The sequence below is a fragment of the Propithecus coquereli genome, unplaced genomic scaffold, assembly GCF_000956105.1.
Source record: "Propithecus coquereli isolate 6110/MARCELLA unplaced genomic scaffold, Pcoq_1.0 Scaffold516, whole genome shotgun sequence".
Lineage (NCBI taxonomy): Eukaryota > Metazoa > Chordata > Mammalia > Primates > Indriidae > Propithecus > Propithecus coquereli.
Genome location: NW_012151019.1, coordinates 287,758 through 304,635, shown reverse-complemented (window position 1 = coordinate 304,635; position 16,878 = coordinate 287,758). Strand labels below are relative to the sequence as shown.

Genomic DNA, 16,878 nt, shown 5'->3' with positions numbered 1-16,878 from the left:
TGGCTATATGAGGACGGTTTTATATGTGGGTTCTCAGTTCTGTTATACTTTCCTGTTTCTTTTCATGTCTTGTTTTTGGTTGAAAACTGACATTGAAGATAATAAGCTGTAGCAACTCTATGTTCTGTTATGTCCTTCTGAGAAATTGCTATTCTTACTGTTATTCTAAAGGGCAGATAACTTTACTTGGCGAAAACTGCAAACTGTCTCACTTGTGATTTTGGCAGCTGCTATTTCTGTTCTTTTAGTTTCTACTGCTGATTTTTAAAAACTGGTCTTCTAGGGATGTCCTCTGCATCTGTATTGCCCAAGTATTTGGGCAGAGTTTATATTTGAATCTTAGAACTCATCATTCTTGCAGTTTCCTTACTCCTGGGATTTTCCTCTTAACTTGCCAAATCCTCTGCCAACCCCAAGCTCTGTCTCTGACACATTAGACCAGTCATACTTCAACTTTGTGCTACCTGACCTTGGTTGTACGGTATTTCATTATGTGGCTATATTATTATAGATAACTCATGAACGTTTTCATTATTTCCAATCTTCTGCTATTACAAACAATGATGCAAAAATATCCATGAATACATTTTATTTCATACATATGTGAGTATACTGCAGGAAAAATTCCTAGCAGTGAAGTTGGTAGGTAAAGGGTATATGCTTTTTGTTTAATTTTTTTAAAAGATAGGGTAGAATATGACAATATCAGTGTTGCTATTAACATTGTGAAACATTGTTTTCTGATGTCTTCTTTATTCAAGTTTAGCGACCGGGTTTTCTGGTTGATTGATATTCCTAGAGAAAACATCACACAAAACACAGGTAAGAGTGATCTGAATCAATGCTTTTACTCATAGGTCTGAATTAATAAATTTAGCAAATAAAAAACATTTATTGTATTAAAAATTATTTGTTATCCTATGTAAATGTTCCATGTAATATTGGTGACATGCTTATTAAAATTTATTTGTAATTCAAATTCAAATTTAATTGAGCTTCTTGTAATTTATTTGACAATCCTATTATAGATTGTTCTGACATACATAACATTAATATTAACCTTTATTTAAAGTAAACTCGTTTTCTAGAACTTGGAAATTGTAGTATTGAGAAGTTTGGGCACTAATTAATTTTACTGAAAAAGAATCATTCATCTTAAGGCTGTATATATAACATTATTTTCTTATGGAGTCTACTATTAAGTGTTATGTGGCAGTGTAGCATTATATGCTACTGTATATATACAAATGGAAAGGGGAGAAAAATCAAATTCCAAGAGCTGCTCATCTGTTTCACTAACAACACTGAAACAAGGTATGATGAAAAATTACTCAAGTAACTACTTTAATGGGAGGCTATAGGAAGGGATCCATGGACATATCCAGCTGACATGAAGAAAATAAACATTCAAGCACTGGGATCACTATGGTGCCTTGCTCAAGAGTTGGCACAGGAAAGGAGTTTTCTCTGATTGACTTGTAAAAGACAAACTTTCTTCATAGAGAGTATTAGAAATTTCTATTAGTCTTTATCTTTTCCTGCTTAGTCTTGTATTTTGAAGCATCTCCGGGTTTATTGCTAGGATTGCACCAATCATCTCGCCAGCTTTGGATGTGGTTTTGTAATGGTGCCAAACAGACTTATTAAAAACTCCAAGTCTTTCTTCCAAGTCACCGCAAAGATCTAAAAAGTAAAAAAAAAAAAAAAATTAAAAACACTGGAAGTCTCTCAAATGATTCACTTAAAAGTGCCTTTAAATAAATGATAGCATCAGTACCCATTCATTCTATCAAATAGTTTCAGATCTCCTTGAAAATATCTAGCATACAGATGAAAAATGGCAAATTTTAACCAAATCCAGCTATGGGGCAGATCTTTTAGGCTCAAGGCTATGTCTATGAGGAAGCAAATACGTGTGATTTTAAAAAGATACCTTTTCAATGTGAGACACCATCATCTTGGTTACTTATCTTAGTGGAAAAATGTTTTTTACTCAAAGTAACAAGGATTTTAACAGCCAAATATCTCTCCTATCTGTCTCCATGTAGCGCTACGGTTGTTCTCACTGAATTCTTAATTAGTATGTGAAACAGATATCTAGGCACATAAACTACCTGAGTAAGTTTGTCTGAAGCTTTGGCGTTGAACTCTTCAGTTTCCAGCTCTGGAGCTACCAGTTAAATACTGTTCACACAGCCTTTTGGCTGTTTCATATACATCTTTCATGACGTCAGCCATGTTACACGTGAGATCAATGCTTCCTGTGCATTTAGGATGAGCAAGGATAGCGTCACTACCAAACAAAAGTGTGTGCTGATTAATAGGTACATGGGAAGAAATGCAGCTGGTATAAAACAAATCCAGAAAATATTGGATGTTATCGCTGCTGAAAGGAGCGATACTTTTCCTTATATTTAATCATTCCATGTACCACTATGGGAACCACATCATTGCTTTTATTTCTGGCTTAAAACAGGACTTACGGAAAGTTATCTAAGATCTGTGGATCCTCAGGGCTCTTATTTTCTTATTCTAAAAGTTCAAGAAAGTTCTGAATATACCAACTTTGAGCCAGTCCCACTGAAGGCCAGTTAAGCAAATTATCCGTCAGAAAACTGACTTCCCTCACTGTGTTAGCCAGTAGCACAGAAATCTCCTTTTGTAGAATCATATATGATGTTCTCTCACGCCATCTCTCTCCCAAATTCTAGGAACTGCTTGATGGAGAGCAGTGACAACAAGAGGCACAAATAGCACCTGGTCTACTTGGGTACCAGCTGCTTCACTAGCCACCGGTATAGCCATAGCCTCACCAGGACAGTGCACAGATCCGCCTGCCTGCCTGAGTGGACATGAGGACCTGTGCAGTCAAACCGTGTTCTTCATGAGCACACTCCAGTTTCAGTTTCAGCCTCAGCTTCGGCCTGTAGGTGCAGCCACTTCAGCAGTTCCCAGGCTAAAGCTGCTGCTGTGCTGCTGATGACTTCCCCAGGCCCCACCCATTCTTTTCCTTTTAACCCATCTACGTTCTTACATTTTAAAGTGGGTTTCTTAAAAATAGCATATAGTTCAGTCTTGATTTTTACATCTAATCTAGATATCTGTCTTTTTAGTTGATATTTTCAGACCATTTCCATTTAATGTAATTGTTCATATGGATGGTTGTAATGAAATATACCCCCTTACAGGTGGTTTTCTATTTGTTCCATCTCTTCTGTTTTACTTTTTTTCTCTTTGTTGTCTTCATTCATACTAATTATTTTATGATTCCATTTTGTCTCCACTATTGGCTTATTATTTATACCTTAAACATTTTTTTAGTGTTCACCGTAGGGTTTACACTATATATTTTAATTAATCATTGTCTACTTTTCAATAATATTATCCCACTTCCCAAGAAGTGTCAGAATTTGCTTTTTATCATGCCACAACAGTTCTAGGAGAAAAATTATGATCTAAAATATTAGTATTCATTGCTATAATGGTGAGATCACTTCATAATTCCTTTTTCATTATTTTATCAGCAAAATGTTTATAGGGATAACACAGGAAACATGACATACAAAGACAGTCAAGATGGTTGGAAAAGAAAAGATTATCATTGTTGGTAATGTTCATATATCCTTAAATTTCACCAACATGACATATGAAAAAATAGTTGATTATTTGTCTTTTGTTTTCAAACAGATATTGCAGCTGTAGAAGAATGGCTAGTAAGGATCACTTTACATCATGGATTAAATATTTATGCTACTGAAGGAACCCTATTGGATAGTATTCGAGGTAAATGCCAGCAGACAAAAGTAAAATGAAATTCATATATTCTTTCAAAAACCTTTGACATTTACTATACGCCAGACTCTGTACTAAGTCCTAGAGATAAAAAATAAATAAATAAGAGATAATCCTGACCCTTGATGGGGCAGAAAAAGAATTAAATACATGTAGGTAATTGTTAATACAGGTCTGTAAAGAGTGCTATAGAAATATGGTAGTATCTCTTTTACTCTGACCACATTGGGGGTCTTTATAAAGTTAGTTTAACAATGGCTTTATAAAGTTAGTTTTTGTATCTTAGATGCATCTTAGTTAAATATTGTTCATTGCACCACAGTCTTCTTTATGAGGACTACCAGTAAAAATTCTTGCCTAGTCTTAGTAATAACACTTGGGTTTTTCTTAATATTAAAAATTAGTTGTTTTAAGTTTATATACACAGAGTAATATAACTAATAGGCTTCTCTTTTTCAGTTGTCTGATAGGAAATGTATAGCCCAATTTTTAATCACCTATAGAACTGTAGTATAAATTTTTTTTTTTTTTTTTTTTGAGACAGAGTCTCACTCTTTTTTGCCCGGGCTAGAGTGCCGTGGCATCCTAGCTCACAGCGACCTCAAACTCCTGGGCTCAAGCAATCCTTCTGTCTCAGCCTCCCGAGTAGCTGGGACTACAGGCATGTGCCACCATGCCTGGCTAATTTTTTCTATATATTTTTAGTTGTCCAATTGATTTCTTTCTATTTTTAGTAGAGACGGGGTCTCGCTTTTGCTCAGGCTGGTTTCGAACTCCTGAGCTCAAACAATCCGCCCGCCTCGGCCTCCCAGAGTGCTAGGATTACAGACGTGAGCCACCGCGCCCGGCCTATAAATTTTTTTTAATCCTCAGTTCTGGGTCTTGTATTTATTCTCACTATCCTCACCTTCCTTTTTGCTTTTATTGTTCTAGTCCCACTTGGATATGATACTATATAAAATGCAGAGTAAAAATAAATAAATATTACATTTTATGGAAAGAATCACCTGGAGAGCTCTAAAAAATGTAAGAATGTCTCAACTCTATTATACACCAATTAAAATCTGACCTCTATTAGTAGGACCAGGCATCTGTAGTTTTAGAAAATCTTTTCAGGTGATTCTGATATACAGTGAGGATTGAGAACTGCCTTAAAGGAATATGATTGTATATGTGCCTAACAGACATGTAGAAACCTCTTTAATGCAGCATTGTTTGTAATAAAAAAGAACTGAAAACAACTTAAATGTCTATAAATAGGGGAACAGGAAAATACATGTTGGTATATTCTGGGTTTTTTCCCTGAGAAAAAAGATATTTTATTGTATAACTATAGTATTCTAACCAAGATCAAGGCATTTAGCACTGAAATAATACTATAACCTAACATACAGTTCATATTTAAAGTTAGACAATAGTCCCAACAATGACTTCTATAGCCATAATTTTCTTGTCCAGAATCCAATCCAGAATCAAAATGCATTTAATTTTCATGTCTCTTTAGACTTAAGTCTTCAAAAGCTCTTCAGCCTTTCTTTTGCTTTTTTGATAGTGAAATTTTTGAACAACATAGACCATTTATGATATAGAATTTCTATCATTTGGGTTTATTTTAGCTGTTTCAATCTATTATTTCTTTATTATTTCAGTAGATTTAAGGGTTATAAATTTTTTTTTTCTGTTACATGGATGAATTGTGTAGTGGTGAAGTCAGGGCTTTTAGTGTACCAGGCACCCAAATAGTGTACATTATACCCAATGGATAATTTTTCATCCCTCACCACCCTCCCACCCTGCCCCCACTTCTGAGTATCTTCTTAGAGCCTTTGTTCATTTGATTCTTTTTTTCTTTATATTTGACTGGCTGGACTAATTCGAAAGACTTGTCTGCAAGCTCTGAAATTCTTACTTCTGCTGGGTCTAGTCTATTCTTAAAACTTTCCACTTTATTTTTATTTCCCTAAATGAATTTTTCATTTCCAGAAGTTCTATTTGGTTTTGTAAAAATCTATCTATCTATTTAAGACATTTTTCACTCATTTCCTGAATTATTTTTCTGGGTTTTTTTAGTTGATTTTCTCTTGGATCTTATTGAGCTTCCTTACAATCCATATTTTGAATTCTTTATCTGTCATTTCAGTATTTTCATTTTGGTTTGGATCCATTGTTTGCTAGAAAGCCGATGTGATCCTTTTGGGGGGTCATTACACTCTGTTTTATCACTTCCAGAGTTCTTGCGCTGATTCCTTCTCATCTGGAGAGGCTGTCATTTCTTGTTTTTGAATTTTCTTTTGTTTAGATAGAACTTTTTTCCCTTCCTGCTTAAGGGTGTGACTGTAGCATATATTGGATATGGTCCTTTGGCTTTGCTTATGGGTACTTTTGAGGGGGCTAGGTTCTGAATGAGTACTTTGGTTATAGAGAGCCTTAGCGTGGTTTTTTCTCATTTTTTCTCACTTGCTAGTATTTGTAGGCTGTAGCAGTTGTATAGTATGTGTGTGGGTAGATTCCTGGCCTCGTACCAAGAAGGGGAGATGGAGGTCTCTGAAATCTCTCTTTTCACAGCTCTGTGTACTTCTAACAGTATGAATTACATTGGCACATCCAGTTTAACACCCAGGTCAGTAGGTGGCACTTGCAAGTAAGAGTCAGCCAAGCCCCCTTCCCTGGATCCAGGTCCAGGGGCCACTGAAGGCTCTCAGTGGCCCTGTGCTAGAAGTCCAGCTTCTACCTTCACCCTCAGGGTCTCCCTGTCACCTCTCTGTTATCTTCAAGCATTTTTTCTCTGATGATCTATTTGAAATATGGGTATTTGATGAATATCCTGGTTGCTCTCTGAAGAAGAGATGAACACTAGCTGCCTTTAGCCAGCCATCTTGAAAACTCATATATTCTATTAAATTAAGGGAATAGAACCATATATATATCATCAAGAACACAGAGTGAAAAGCCAAATTTCATTCTGATTCAAGCAACTGAGACAGAAAAAAAAAGAAAAGAAAAATCAAGTTGCAGAATAGAGTAAGAGAGTATTTATCTAAAATTCAGAAAATACAAAAAACAATGCTATATAGTCTTCATGCATACATACATATTGCAGAAAAATATAAAAACATAGACTAGAAATATACACAGCAATTTTATGCATCTGTGGAGAACTTGGGATGGGACTAGGGAGGGGAGCAGAGGAGTCTTCAATTGTATCTATATTGTCTTATTTCTTTAACCAAAATTAAAATATAACAAACATAACAAAATGTCCTTGTAGATTTTTTTCATAGTTTCAAAAAATTTTTAAAAGTGAGTCAATTATGCAATAATAATTGCAATCCTGGCTTTGGGACTCTCTGGTATTTTGACATCCTATGCTATTTTTAAGTACTAAAATAACAATATAAAATTGTTACTTCAATTTTTTTTAAAAAAATGTGAAATCTGAATCATTTACATATTGAGAACTGCACTAAAATATTAAATTATATTTATGTAGAATATACAGAGGTATAATGGCAGCAAAGAGCTTCACAAATCCTTGAAAGACCCAGATGCAGAAATGAGATTGATCTGTTTGAGAAACTGAAAGGAGATCAGTGTTGCTGAAGCATAGTCAGTGACAGACAGAATGATGCGTAATGAGTTAGGAGAGGCTGGCAGGGATTGTGGTAAAAAGTGTGGACTTGATTGTAATTACAATTTAAAGCCATTAGGGTGTTTTAAGCAGAAGACTGATAAGTTATGATTTATCCTCTATAAAAAGATCGCTTTGGCTGCTGTTTAGAGAACTGACTCCTGAGGAGGGATAGCATGAATGAAATTGGTAGCAGCTGCTGCAATGTCCACTCAGGAGATGGCCTGGAGTACTAGGACTGTGGTGTTAGCATGAGACGGTGAGAAGTAGAGCCTTCAGAGTACATTTTGGAAATAGAGCTGCTATGGCTTCCTGGTGGACCGGGGGGGAGGGGGAAGAAAACAGCAGTAGCAAGTCAAGTTGAGGATGATATCGTTCACTGAAATGCTGCAGACATGAGGAACAAGCACTGGGACATGGGAATCAAGGGTTAAGGCTAGAAGAAATTTTTATTCACTACTAGACTCAAAAGAGATGTTTGAAAATCTTGTCCCTACTTCTTTATCTTGCCCCAATCCTCACCCCAAACCACTCATCAGTTTCTGTCTCCTCCGCTCCACTCAAACTGCCCTTCATCACAGACACCAGTGACCTTCTTATTGATCACTTCTGTCTCCTTTTTGGCTTCAGTAGCAGTCAAAACTTTTAATCACTCCCTTGTTATTAAAACGCTTACTACAGTCTCTGACTTCAAGGCTCTCCTACAGAAATAAAGGGGCATTGTCAATTCAGTGCAGTCGTGTCCCAGAGGTAAGCTCAGATCTCCCTATTCTTTAAGATCTGGGTGTGAATGGCCTGCAGACATGTACTACACCCTAAAAAGTCAGCTGCTTTTTCCTAAATTTTTTTGCATTCCTGAGTGACTGAATTAGTTATAAATCACGTCTCTTTCCCTTTTTGGGTATCTCTGCCCTACACTATGTCAACCCAGAGGTAAACTTAACTCCTTTTCTTGCTTTGCACAAAGTGAAAAAAAAAAATGACAGAAGGTCTTTGGGTTTGTAGCAGATTTTATTGAAAGTTTGGAGAGACAGAGGAGATTTACATGGTAGAGTGTAAATAGCTAAAGAACTGATTATTAACTATCTCTGTTCTTAAAAGTCCTTTGACTATTTTTAAAATTCAGACAGTAGTATTCTTTCAAATTGCCCTGGCTTACTTTCTGTGCTCTCTTTTCTCACTTTTTTTCAGGGGAAAAAAATCCTCCCATTTTTTATGCATGAAAATTCGACTTTATCTAGTTCTAATCCTTTGCATATCCACTAATGGTATTTTATGTTTTAAAATTTATGAACCCTTGTCTGATTAAATTCTTTCACAAGGACTGTTATCTACCCCAGTCTCATGAGGAAGAGTTAATTTTAGTCTTCTAGTTACAGTGAAGTGCAGAGTATTGGAGCACCTGGGAGGAGAGCCTCACTCATTCTAGGGCTTCACAGAAGCTTCCCAGAGAGGGTGACATCAAAATAGAGGCCTGAAAAAATGGCTGGGAGAAAACCAGATACTCAAAGTCCCATGAGCTAGGTCCTAGAATGGGAGGGCAGTTCTGGCAAGAATTAAAGCTGAGGCATCCAAAGGACATCAAATCCTGGAAAGCCTGTTTCACCATGTGAAGGACCTTTTTTGTCACTTGTGCTGCTCTTCTGCCTGTGCTGGGCTGGAGGTGCCTCACCTCTGATTGGTTTCTCCTGTTAATCCCACTCCCAACTTCTTTCTGTCTTCCAGAAATCCCTTTAAGTCTCATAGCCACTAATGATAACTTTCCCTGTTCTCCACTGCTACCCTGGATTTATTCTCATTTTTATATTAATATATCTACTGCTGTTTTGATGGCATTGGGGAAGAGAACAAAAAGTAAATATGTGGGCTCTTGTGCAGAAGTTGTTCTCTAAACTGTAAATGTGCACATTCTGTGATCCAGAAATTCCATTTCTAGGGATAGATCCTGTGGCAAATGGTATTTTCCAAATACGGCCAAAGCAATATCTCCCATCCCATATGCTCTTCTACAGTGTGACCTTGTGGCCGCTATCAAGAGGAATTAGGCTTTATTCCTTCTACTCTGGAAAATAAGAATCGACCTATTTTTAACCAATGAACAGTGAAGTAATATACCCTTTCTTGAACTATAGAATAGTTTCCTTACATAGTTCTTTAAAAACCTTTAAAGGAAGGTAGCAACATTCCATTTTCAAGAGTGCTGCCACAACTTGAACGCCTAAATTTGATTTCCACAGAACCTATTCTTCAGTGGACTCTTGGGATTATGATTCCAAAAAGTGAGGTCAGCAAATTATATCCACATGTGATAGATCTCAAAGTGACAAAATGCCCCTGTGCCAACGATGTAGCACTACTAGGCTTCATTTTGAATACCACACTTGATGGTAAGTTTATAGCTTTATTAAATGTTGGAAGTGGCTTTTGAATTTTATAATAATGATGTTTAACTGGTAGCACAAACTAAATGCATAGACATAGTGGAGTAAAAATGCTTCTTAAAATCACTTAATTATTTACTCTTCATCACTCCACCTTGTCTACTTGCAAGTGTGATATCCTAAGTATATTTTTTGCTGTGACTTTTGCCATGTTAATGGTGACTTTGGTGTCTCTCCTAATTTCATTTATCCTCTGCCCTCCATTAATGTTACTCCTCCCAGAGATTATTCATTGTTTCTAATCCATCTACTATTCCTGCCATGGATATTGTTTTCCCAAGGTATCATATTATTTTATTTATTATGTATGCATTTTCCTTTACTCCTGTAATATCTAATAGCATCTGTTTTTCTCTATATTCTCATTCACAACACTTCTGACACCAAATGTATGGATTCCACACCAAGTAATTCTCTAGTTCTCTGTGGACACCAAGTGGTGTCCTATGATTTAATTCCACTGTGGCACTAGCTACCTGGAGTTACCACAGCCCTCCCACACACTCACACACAAATTAAAGACTCAGTCTCACAAGACCATCCCCCAGTTCAGGTGCCAGTCACAAGTCCCAGGTTGTGGTCTGTCATCAACAAACTCTCCCATACCAATATTTTTTTCTCTAAATGGTCCCTTAACTTTCTTGCCATAAAGAGTAGCCTAGTCATCCCCAGACAACATTCTTTCCCCTTAGTCCTCTCACATGTCATATATCTCAAAGCCCATGGGGGAGATTGGTCCTTAGGGCTATTACTGAATAATTACTCCTATCTTTCTCATTTGAAACTTTCAGCTCTTTTGAACTCAGACTTTGCCTCCCTCTAAGTCAACTTGGTTGCCAGCATATAGTAACCTCCTTGTCACTCACTCATTGATGAGTTTAGCCTCTGAGTCCCTGCCTTCCTCTCCACCCTGATTTTTGTCCCTATTTTTGGTGACTTCACCATCCATATGGATGACGCATGCAATACCCAGTTTCAAGACCTCCCTTCCTCCCATGACCTTTTCCCCATCTTACTCCTATGGTTGTATTCTTGACCTCGTCATCTCTAATAATGTCATCATCTCCAAAATCTTCACCACAAGCGTCTCACACTGTCCACTGCCCCCATTCCTTCAGTCTATTCTAGTACTCACACACCAACATTTCTTTGATATCATTGAGACTTTGATATATTGTTTCTTTCACTTTTTTCACCCAATATCCTTATTTTCCTCTTTTCTCACCTTAATTTTCATAGTTCATCCTTAGTTTTCTAGGAGGGCTCCTTTTTGGTGTGACCCCTAAATGTTGATGAACCTAGGGCTTTGTTCTTGACTCTCCTTCCTTAAGAAATCACATTCTCTCTCTGGAAGATTTAATCCAGGCTGATGGTAGTAATGCTACCTTCAGGCTGTTGATTCCTAAATCTATGTTACTTAAAGGACCATCCCTTTAAGACCAAACCACTTCTATGTTCAGTTGTCTGTTTTGCATTTCCTCTTGATATATAATGAGCATCTCAAATATAACAAGTCTAATCCAGAACTCTTGATTTATCTCCCTCCAAAATCCGTTCCTTTCCAGTATTTCTCATCCCAATTAGTGTTAAATTAGTCAAAACTGAAATCTAGGACACATTCTTGACTACTCTCACTTTCACAGTATTCCAGAATGGTGCTATCTCCAGGGTCCATCCCCAATGTGATCACCTCTCTTCTCTGCTAACGTCTTATGTCAATTCAACATTGTTTTTCTGTTAGACTAATTCTATTAGACCCTGTTTCTATTTTTGCCCCAATACAACCCATCCTCCATATAGCCACCAGAGTGATCTTCTCAGGTGTAAACCAGATTCCATCACTTCCCTGCTTCAAACACTCCAGTGGCTTCCCTTTGCCATTAGAATAAAAGCCAAACTCCTCACAATGGTCTACATCAGCTTCTGTAACCTACAATTGTGGGCAGTTTGTCATAGAGAGTGACCTATAACTTAATTTTAGTCTAAAAATATTAACCAGTATAAAGTGTTTATTTGTTTATTTTATTTCTTATTTCTCCATTAAATATCCCTAAACTTTGCAGGAATCTGATCATGTGATATCATGCTGGACACCTATAATCATTCCCACTTAGAATTTCCCACTGTTACCTATAAAACTAGACTTAACGCTTAGGAAGGCCAAGGTTATCTTTAGTTTTTCTCTTCCTGGAAAAAGTAGACAATAATAAAACTTCCTTCTACATCTTTCCCTACACAGAAAAGAGCTGGAAGTTGCAACACACACTTCACAAGACCATTTGCCCTACTTTCTTCTTTTGGAAACAAAGTATATGCATTAGATTGTTAAGTGTCTTTAGCCTCCCCATACTGCCCCTGCCACCCCCCCACCCCCGCTCCCAGTAGTCATGCCTGTTGGCAAAACTTCAGAAAAGGCATACAATTTTGTTAATATTTACATGCACGACAGTTCACAGAAAAGAAGTGAAACTCAGGTGGTTAAATTCAGGAACTTATTAACACATACCATTTTAACAAAGGAAAGGGGTTTGGACTTCAAGGGGCAATAAGTTGTAAGGAAGTTGCGACTAGGAAATATAGGGAACTAATGGAAGGTAAAGGGTTATTATAGTAAGGTGTGTTTATGGAAACTTGTCTTGTTGTCTACTCCCCAGTCTCCAGTGATAAAAATGCTCTTCTTTTCCCGGTACAAGAGGAAATTTATGCCCTGCTTTTAGGCAGATAAAGGGAGGGCAGAGCCTGCATCTGTTGATTCTCAATTGCCTTCAGCTCAAAATAATCCTTAAGCCAAAGTGGCATATTTTGGGGTGGCATATTCTTATTTCTTTCAATATGAAACAAAATACAGTACAGCTTGGAAAATATTTTAATAGGATAAACCAATACATTAGGAGGATTTATTTTAAGGGCATATTATTTCCAGAGGTAATTATTCTAGGCATCAGTCAGGTGGTTGGATAAAATTCTGTGGTGTAACCTGCAGTTACTTCATCTTTCCAATGCTTGGAGAAATGAGAATCAAACAGAGGGGAGGAGGGTTGACGTGGGAGAGGAGAATGGGTTGGAAGACAGAACAGATTCAGGCTCTTGCCTGGGAAAGCCTGGTACTGCAGAATTGAGTGACTAGCTTTGTAAAGTTATCTAGCCTTAATTTTCCTTTTCTTTCATGGTAGGTGTTTACATAGGCCTAACCTTTTCTGGATTTTGGAATTATCATGATACTACATGGTATAACTTGACAGATACTGTCTATTCTCACCTTCAAGAAGGTAATTCCTCCAACAGTGCCTTCATCTTCAGCATTTCACTTATATTAATATCAACACTTGATTGATATTTATAAAATGTCTTTGTTTTGCTAAGGAGCTCACTTTTTTTCTTCCTTTTTAACCAATGATATCATTTCTTCTTTTAGAACACGCAGACCTTTCAGTGGTGGATATGGTTTTAACAAATCATTTTTTAGTTATCCTCACAACTTTGGGTCTTTTTGTAAGTGAAGATCTTCGTTATCCATCACGCCAACTCTTAATGGTATGTAAATTGCTTTGTAACTAATAGTTAACCTTAAATATCTTCCATGACAGAAAAAGAAATATTTGATATTTGAGTTATGTGTAATATATCTTAGAATTGAAATACTCCTTCCTTTTAAAAAATGTAAAAGCATAATACAGCAAATTATTCCTTTGCCTTAAAGTATTGAATATATAATTTGGAAATGGTGCTAGTTTTATTGCTGTATAAATTTATAGTAAGTTTTAAATACACATGTAGAAAAGATTTATCTATCTATTGATCAATTGATCAATATGTTTATAGCTATATGTGATTCCAAAATAAGGTAATTTGTAAAGCTAAATATAGTATTACAAAGTAACATAAATTAAGCATGAGCATCAGGATTGAGAGATGTAAATATATGTCTAGGTGAGGATATGTAATATGCATACCATGAAATTCTTAAACATGTTAGTAAATATCTTTCAAAAATTACCACAACAGAGATGAGACCAGTAATGAAGACTTAGGAGCAGTAGAAGAAAAGATAAGGGGAAGTAAAGAAGAGACACTTGTATTGGTTAAGAAATACAACATGTATATTTCTTATTCATGGTATTATTATCTTTCTTCAGGTATATGAATATTCACAGTTTCCCCTCCTTCCTCACCATCTCTGAGAAAGTGCCATGCGTTGCTCAGACAACCAGTAGATCTGGCCTTTTATATGTTTATCATGTAATTGCTAAAACAGAGAGTTGAAGAAGCCAGGAAGGCTTCAATGGCTTAAATTCAAAGTGCAGAGAAGCAGACATGGACCATACATCTGAAGTGCTGATCTCTGGGGTGCAGTGGGCTGGGCAGAAGAAGCAGAGTGGCAAAGGAGAAAATAATAGGTTAAGGGCATGTTTTCCTAAACCCAAGTAGGGTTTCCTAAACCAAGTAGGTGGCAGACTTAGTATCTTCCTGCACATTTCTTAACTCCTCCATTTAAATCTTTAAAAGGTATGGTTTTCACCTCAAATCCTTTCTGTAATTACACTAAGGTATAAATAGATTAACAAAATGGTGAAATGAGGCAAAGACTGAAGGGGGAATCTCCAAGATAGTGTGTAAACTACGTCAGAGGTTGAGTATTTTAGTGTTTGATCATGCTAACTGCTGGGATAGAAAAGCATAATTTCATTTGGTATAACTGAAATTGCTATGTTTTGTTATGCCTTCTGATATGCAAGCAAAAATTAAAGTTTCTTTTTTTCTTCTAGTTTTCAAGGGCAGACTTTTGTGGTTTTGAAAGGGTAAGAAGCTTTAAATTTCCCAGAGTTGGTTAGAAGATACTTGTTTATTTGGTGACTTAAGAATAGATTATTCCTGTTGCTATAATATTCTTTACAGTTTGAACAAAAAAATTATTTCTAGCAACCATTAAACAATGACCTCCTCTTCTGTTTCAAAGTAAGAAGTGCTCCTCCTTGTTTTAGAGGCTACCCCATACCCCTTCTCATATTCTCTGTCCAGGCTTGCTATGGTTGTTCAGGTCTTATTCTGCACAAGGGTACTTGATTGAAGAGAGCAGAGGCTAGAATCTGGCTAATGCTTTACCTTCCAATCCATCTACCCTGTTGTAGGTCTGTGCGTACCTGGAAAAAGGAGTGCTTTTTCTAATTTGCACAAAAATGCCATATTATGTAGCCACAGCTCTGCTTATGGCCTTTTTGGGGATTTTGTTCCATCAGTTATCTCCCCTCTCCATTACAAAGTCAGATTTTGACTGTGAATCAGGCCTGGGTCCTGAGCTTACCCTTGGAATGAGGTAAACCTGATTTGAATTACATTTTCCCCAGGATAATGTACCAGTTATCTGTTACCAGTTTAATTCCAAGTAGGACAAAACAAGAAGGAATTGAAAGAGAAAGAAGAGGAATAGTTCAGGGCCCAATAAAGATATTAATTGCCCAGATATTATAATGATATTTATAGTATCCTGAAAATCTGAACATCTATATGAGAACTGAAATGTTTGTTTGATACAACATCTTAGCTTGAAGATACCACCATTCAAATGCGTTGTTGTCCATTCCATTTTTAAATGCTTTTTAATTTTATTTCTTTAGAAGTTTTATCAAGATATAATTCACACAGCATAAACTTCACCCATTTAAAATGTACCATTCAGTGGCCTTTAGTATATTCACAGAGTTGTGTAACCATCACAATTTTGGAACATGTAAAAGGCTTCTATGCACAGATTATGCAAATTTTATTACTGCTCTATAAAAATGTGAAAAGGTCTTCCTTATGTCTCAATAATTTGAAAGTCAGAAACTTCCTATAACAAAACCATTTCAAGCTGTTGCATTTAATTAATATCCTACATATACACTCCCATTTTCTTTGAAGCTTGTCTCTTACAATCAATTTTCAAAACCTTTTCCCTGTTGCTTCTTGCAACTGTCTGGCTTCTGTGAGGGCTCCTTAAACCCAGTTGCAGCTAAAGAAGAATAAAAGATAAACATGTGACCCATTGTAACTGACAAAAGGCTAATGGCTTCTGGTAGCTTTAGAAAGACAGTTCATAGACAAGAGCATCTTCCACTAACATACGCTGATCCCTGTGCAATTTCTGTTCTTTTTATTCCTTTTTTATGTATTGTTCAAAATGTTTAGTCCTCATTCTACAACCTTTTATCTTATTTGCATACAATTTTTCTCTCTTTGCCTCACATCCTATCAAACTTTGAAATTTTTTAGTAAGTTTTTTCTATTTTATATCTTAAGTCTACATATTGCCTAAATGATATTTTTATTTATTTATGTAGGTTGACTATATCAAGGGAAAATTATGGTATAATGAAAGATGTTTTGCTAACAGAGAACACTTTGAAGGTAAACTTTAGTAAGTTTTTTCTATTTTATATCTTAAGTCTACATATTGCCTAAATGATATTTTTGTTTATTTATGTAGGTTGACTATGTCAAGGGAAAATTATGGTATAATGAAAGATGTTTTGCTAACAGAGAACACTTTGAAGGTAAACTTTAGTCAAAGGTATACTGTATTAAAAGGCTTTTATGTAGATAACATATATAGATTTAATAAAATGACATAAAATAAAAATAGAATAAAATGTAAAGGTGCATTTGTTTTGTATAATTTAATGTCCTAAAACTGAGAAAAAAATCAAATTTAAATCTGAGACAATAGGCACACCTGCTATAAGTATAAGAAAATTATATTTGAGTATACATTGATCGATGATACATAACTGCTCTTATTTTTTATGAAGGCTATTTTATTAACACTAACCTTTCTTGTTTTACAAATATAGATGCTCCTCATAATTTCTGTACCTTTATATTTTTCAGTTGATTATGTTACTATCACTTTTGAGAGAAACAGGACCCTAAGTGAGGTATGATATTGTATATTTTATAAGGCAAGAAATTTAGTTGTGCATGATTTCATGAATTGTTATTAATCTAAAAAAATGACAATTCTATAGATTGAAAGGCTTA

The 16,878-nt window shown here is 35.9% G+C and overlaps 1 protein-coding gene across 1 annotated transcript in view; it reads left to right on the top strand.

The window, feature by feature from the left end:
- The window catches only part of CATSPERB (catsper channel auxiliary subunit beta), a 138,884-nt gene that overhangs the window by 16,378 nt on the left and 105,628 nt on the right, over positions 1–16,878 (top strand). The window contains exons 3-10 of the mRNA XM_012656728.1: positions 762–822; positions 3,688–3,783; positions 9,658–9,807; positions 13,035–13,130; positions 13,277–13,395; positions 14,628–14,660; positions 16,328–16,394; positions 16,729–16,775. Coding sequence (XP_012512182.1) covers positions 762–822; positions 3,688–3,783; positions 9,658–9,807; positions 13,035–13,130; positions 13,277–13,395; positions 14,628–14,660; positions 16,328–16,394; positions 16,729–16,775 — 669 coding nt within the window. The remainder of the gene's footprint in view (positions 1–761; positions 823–3,687; positions 3,784–9,657; positions 9,808–13,034; positions 13,131–13,276; positions 13,396–14,627; positions 14,661–16,327; positions 16,395–16,728; positions 16,776–16,878) is intronic.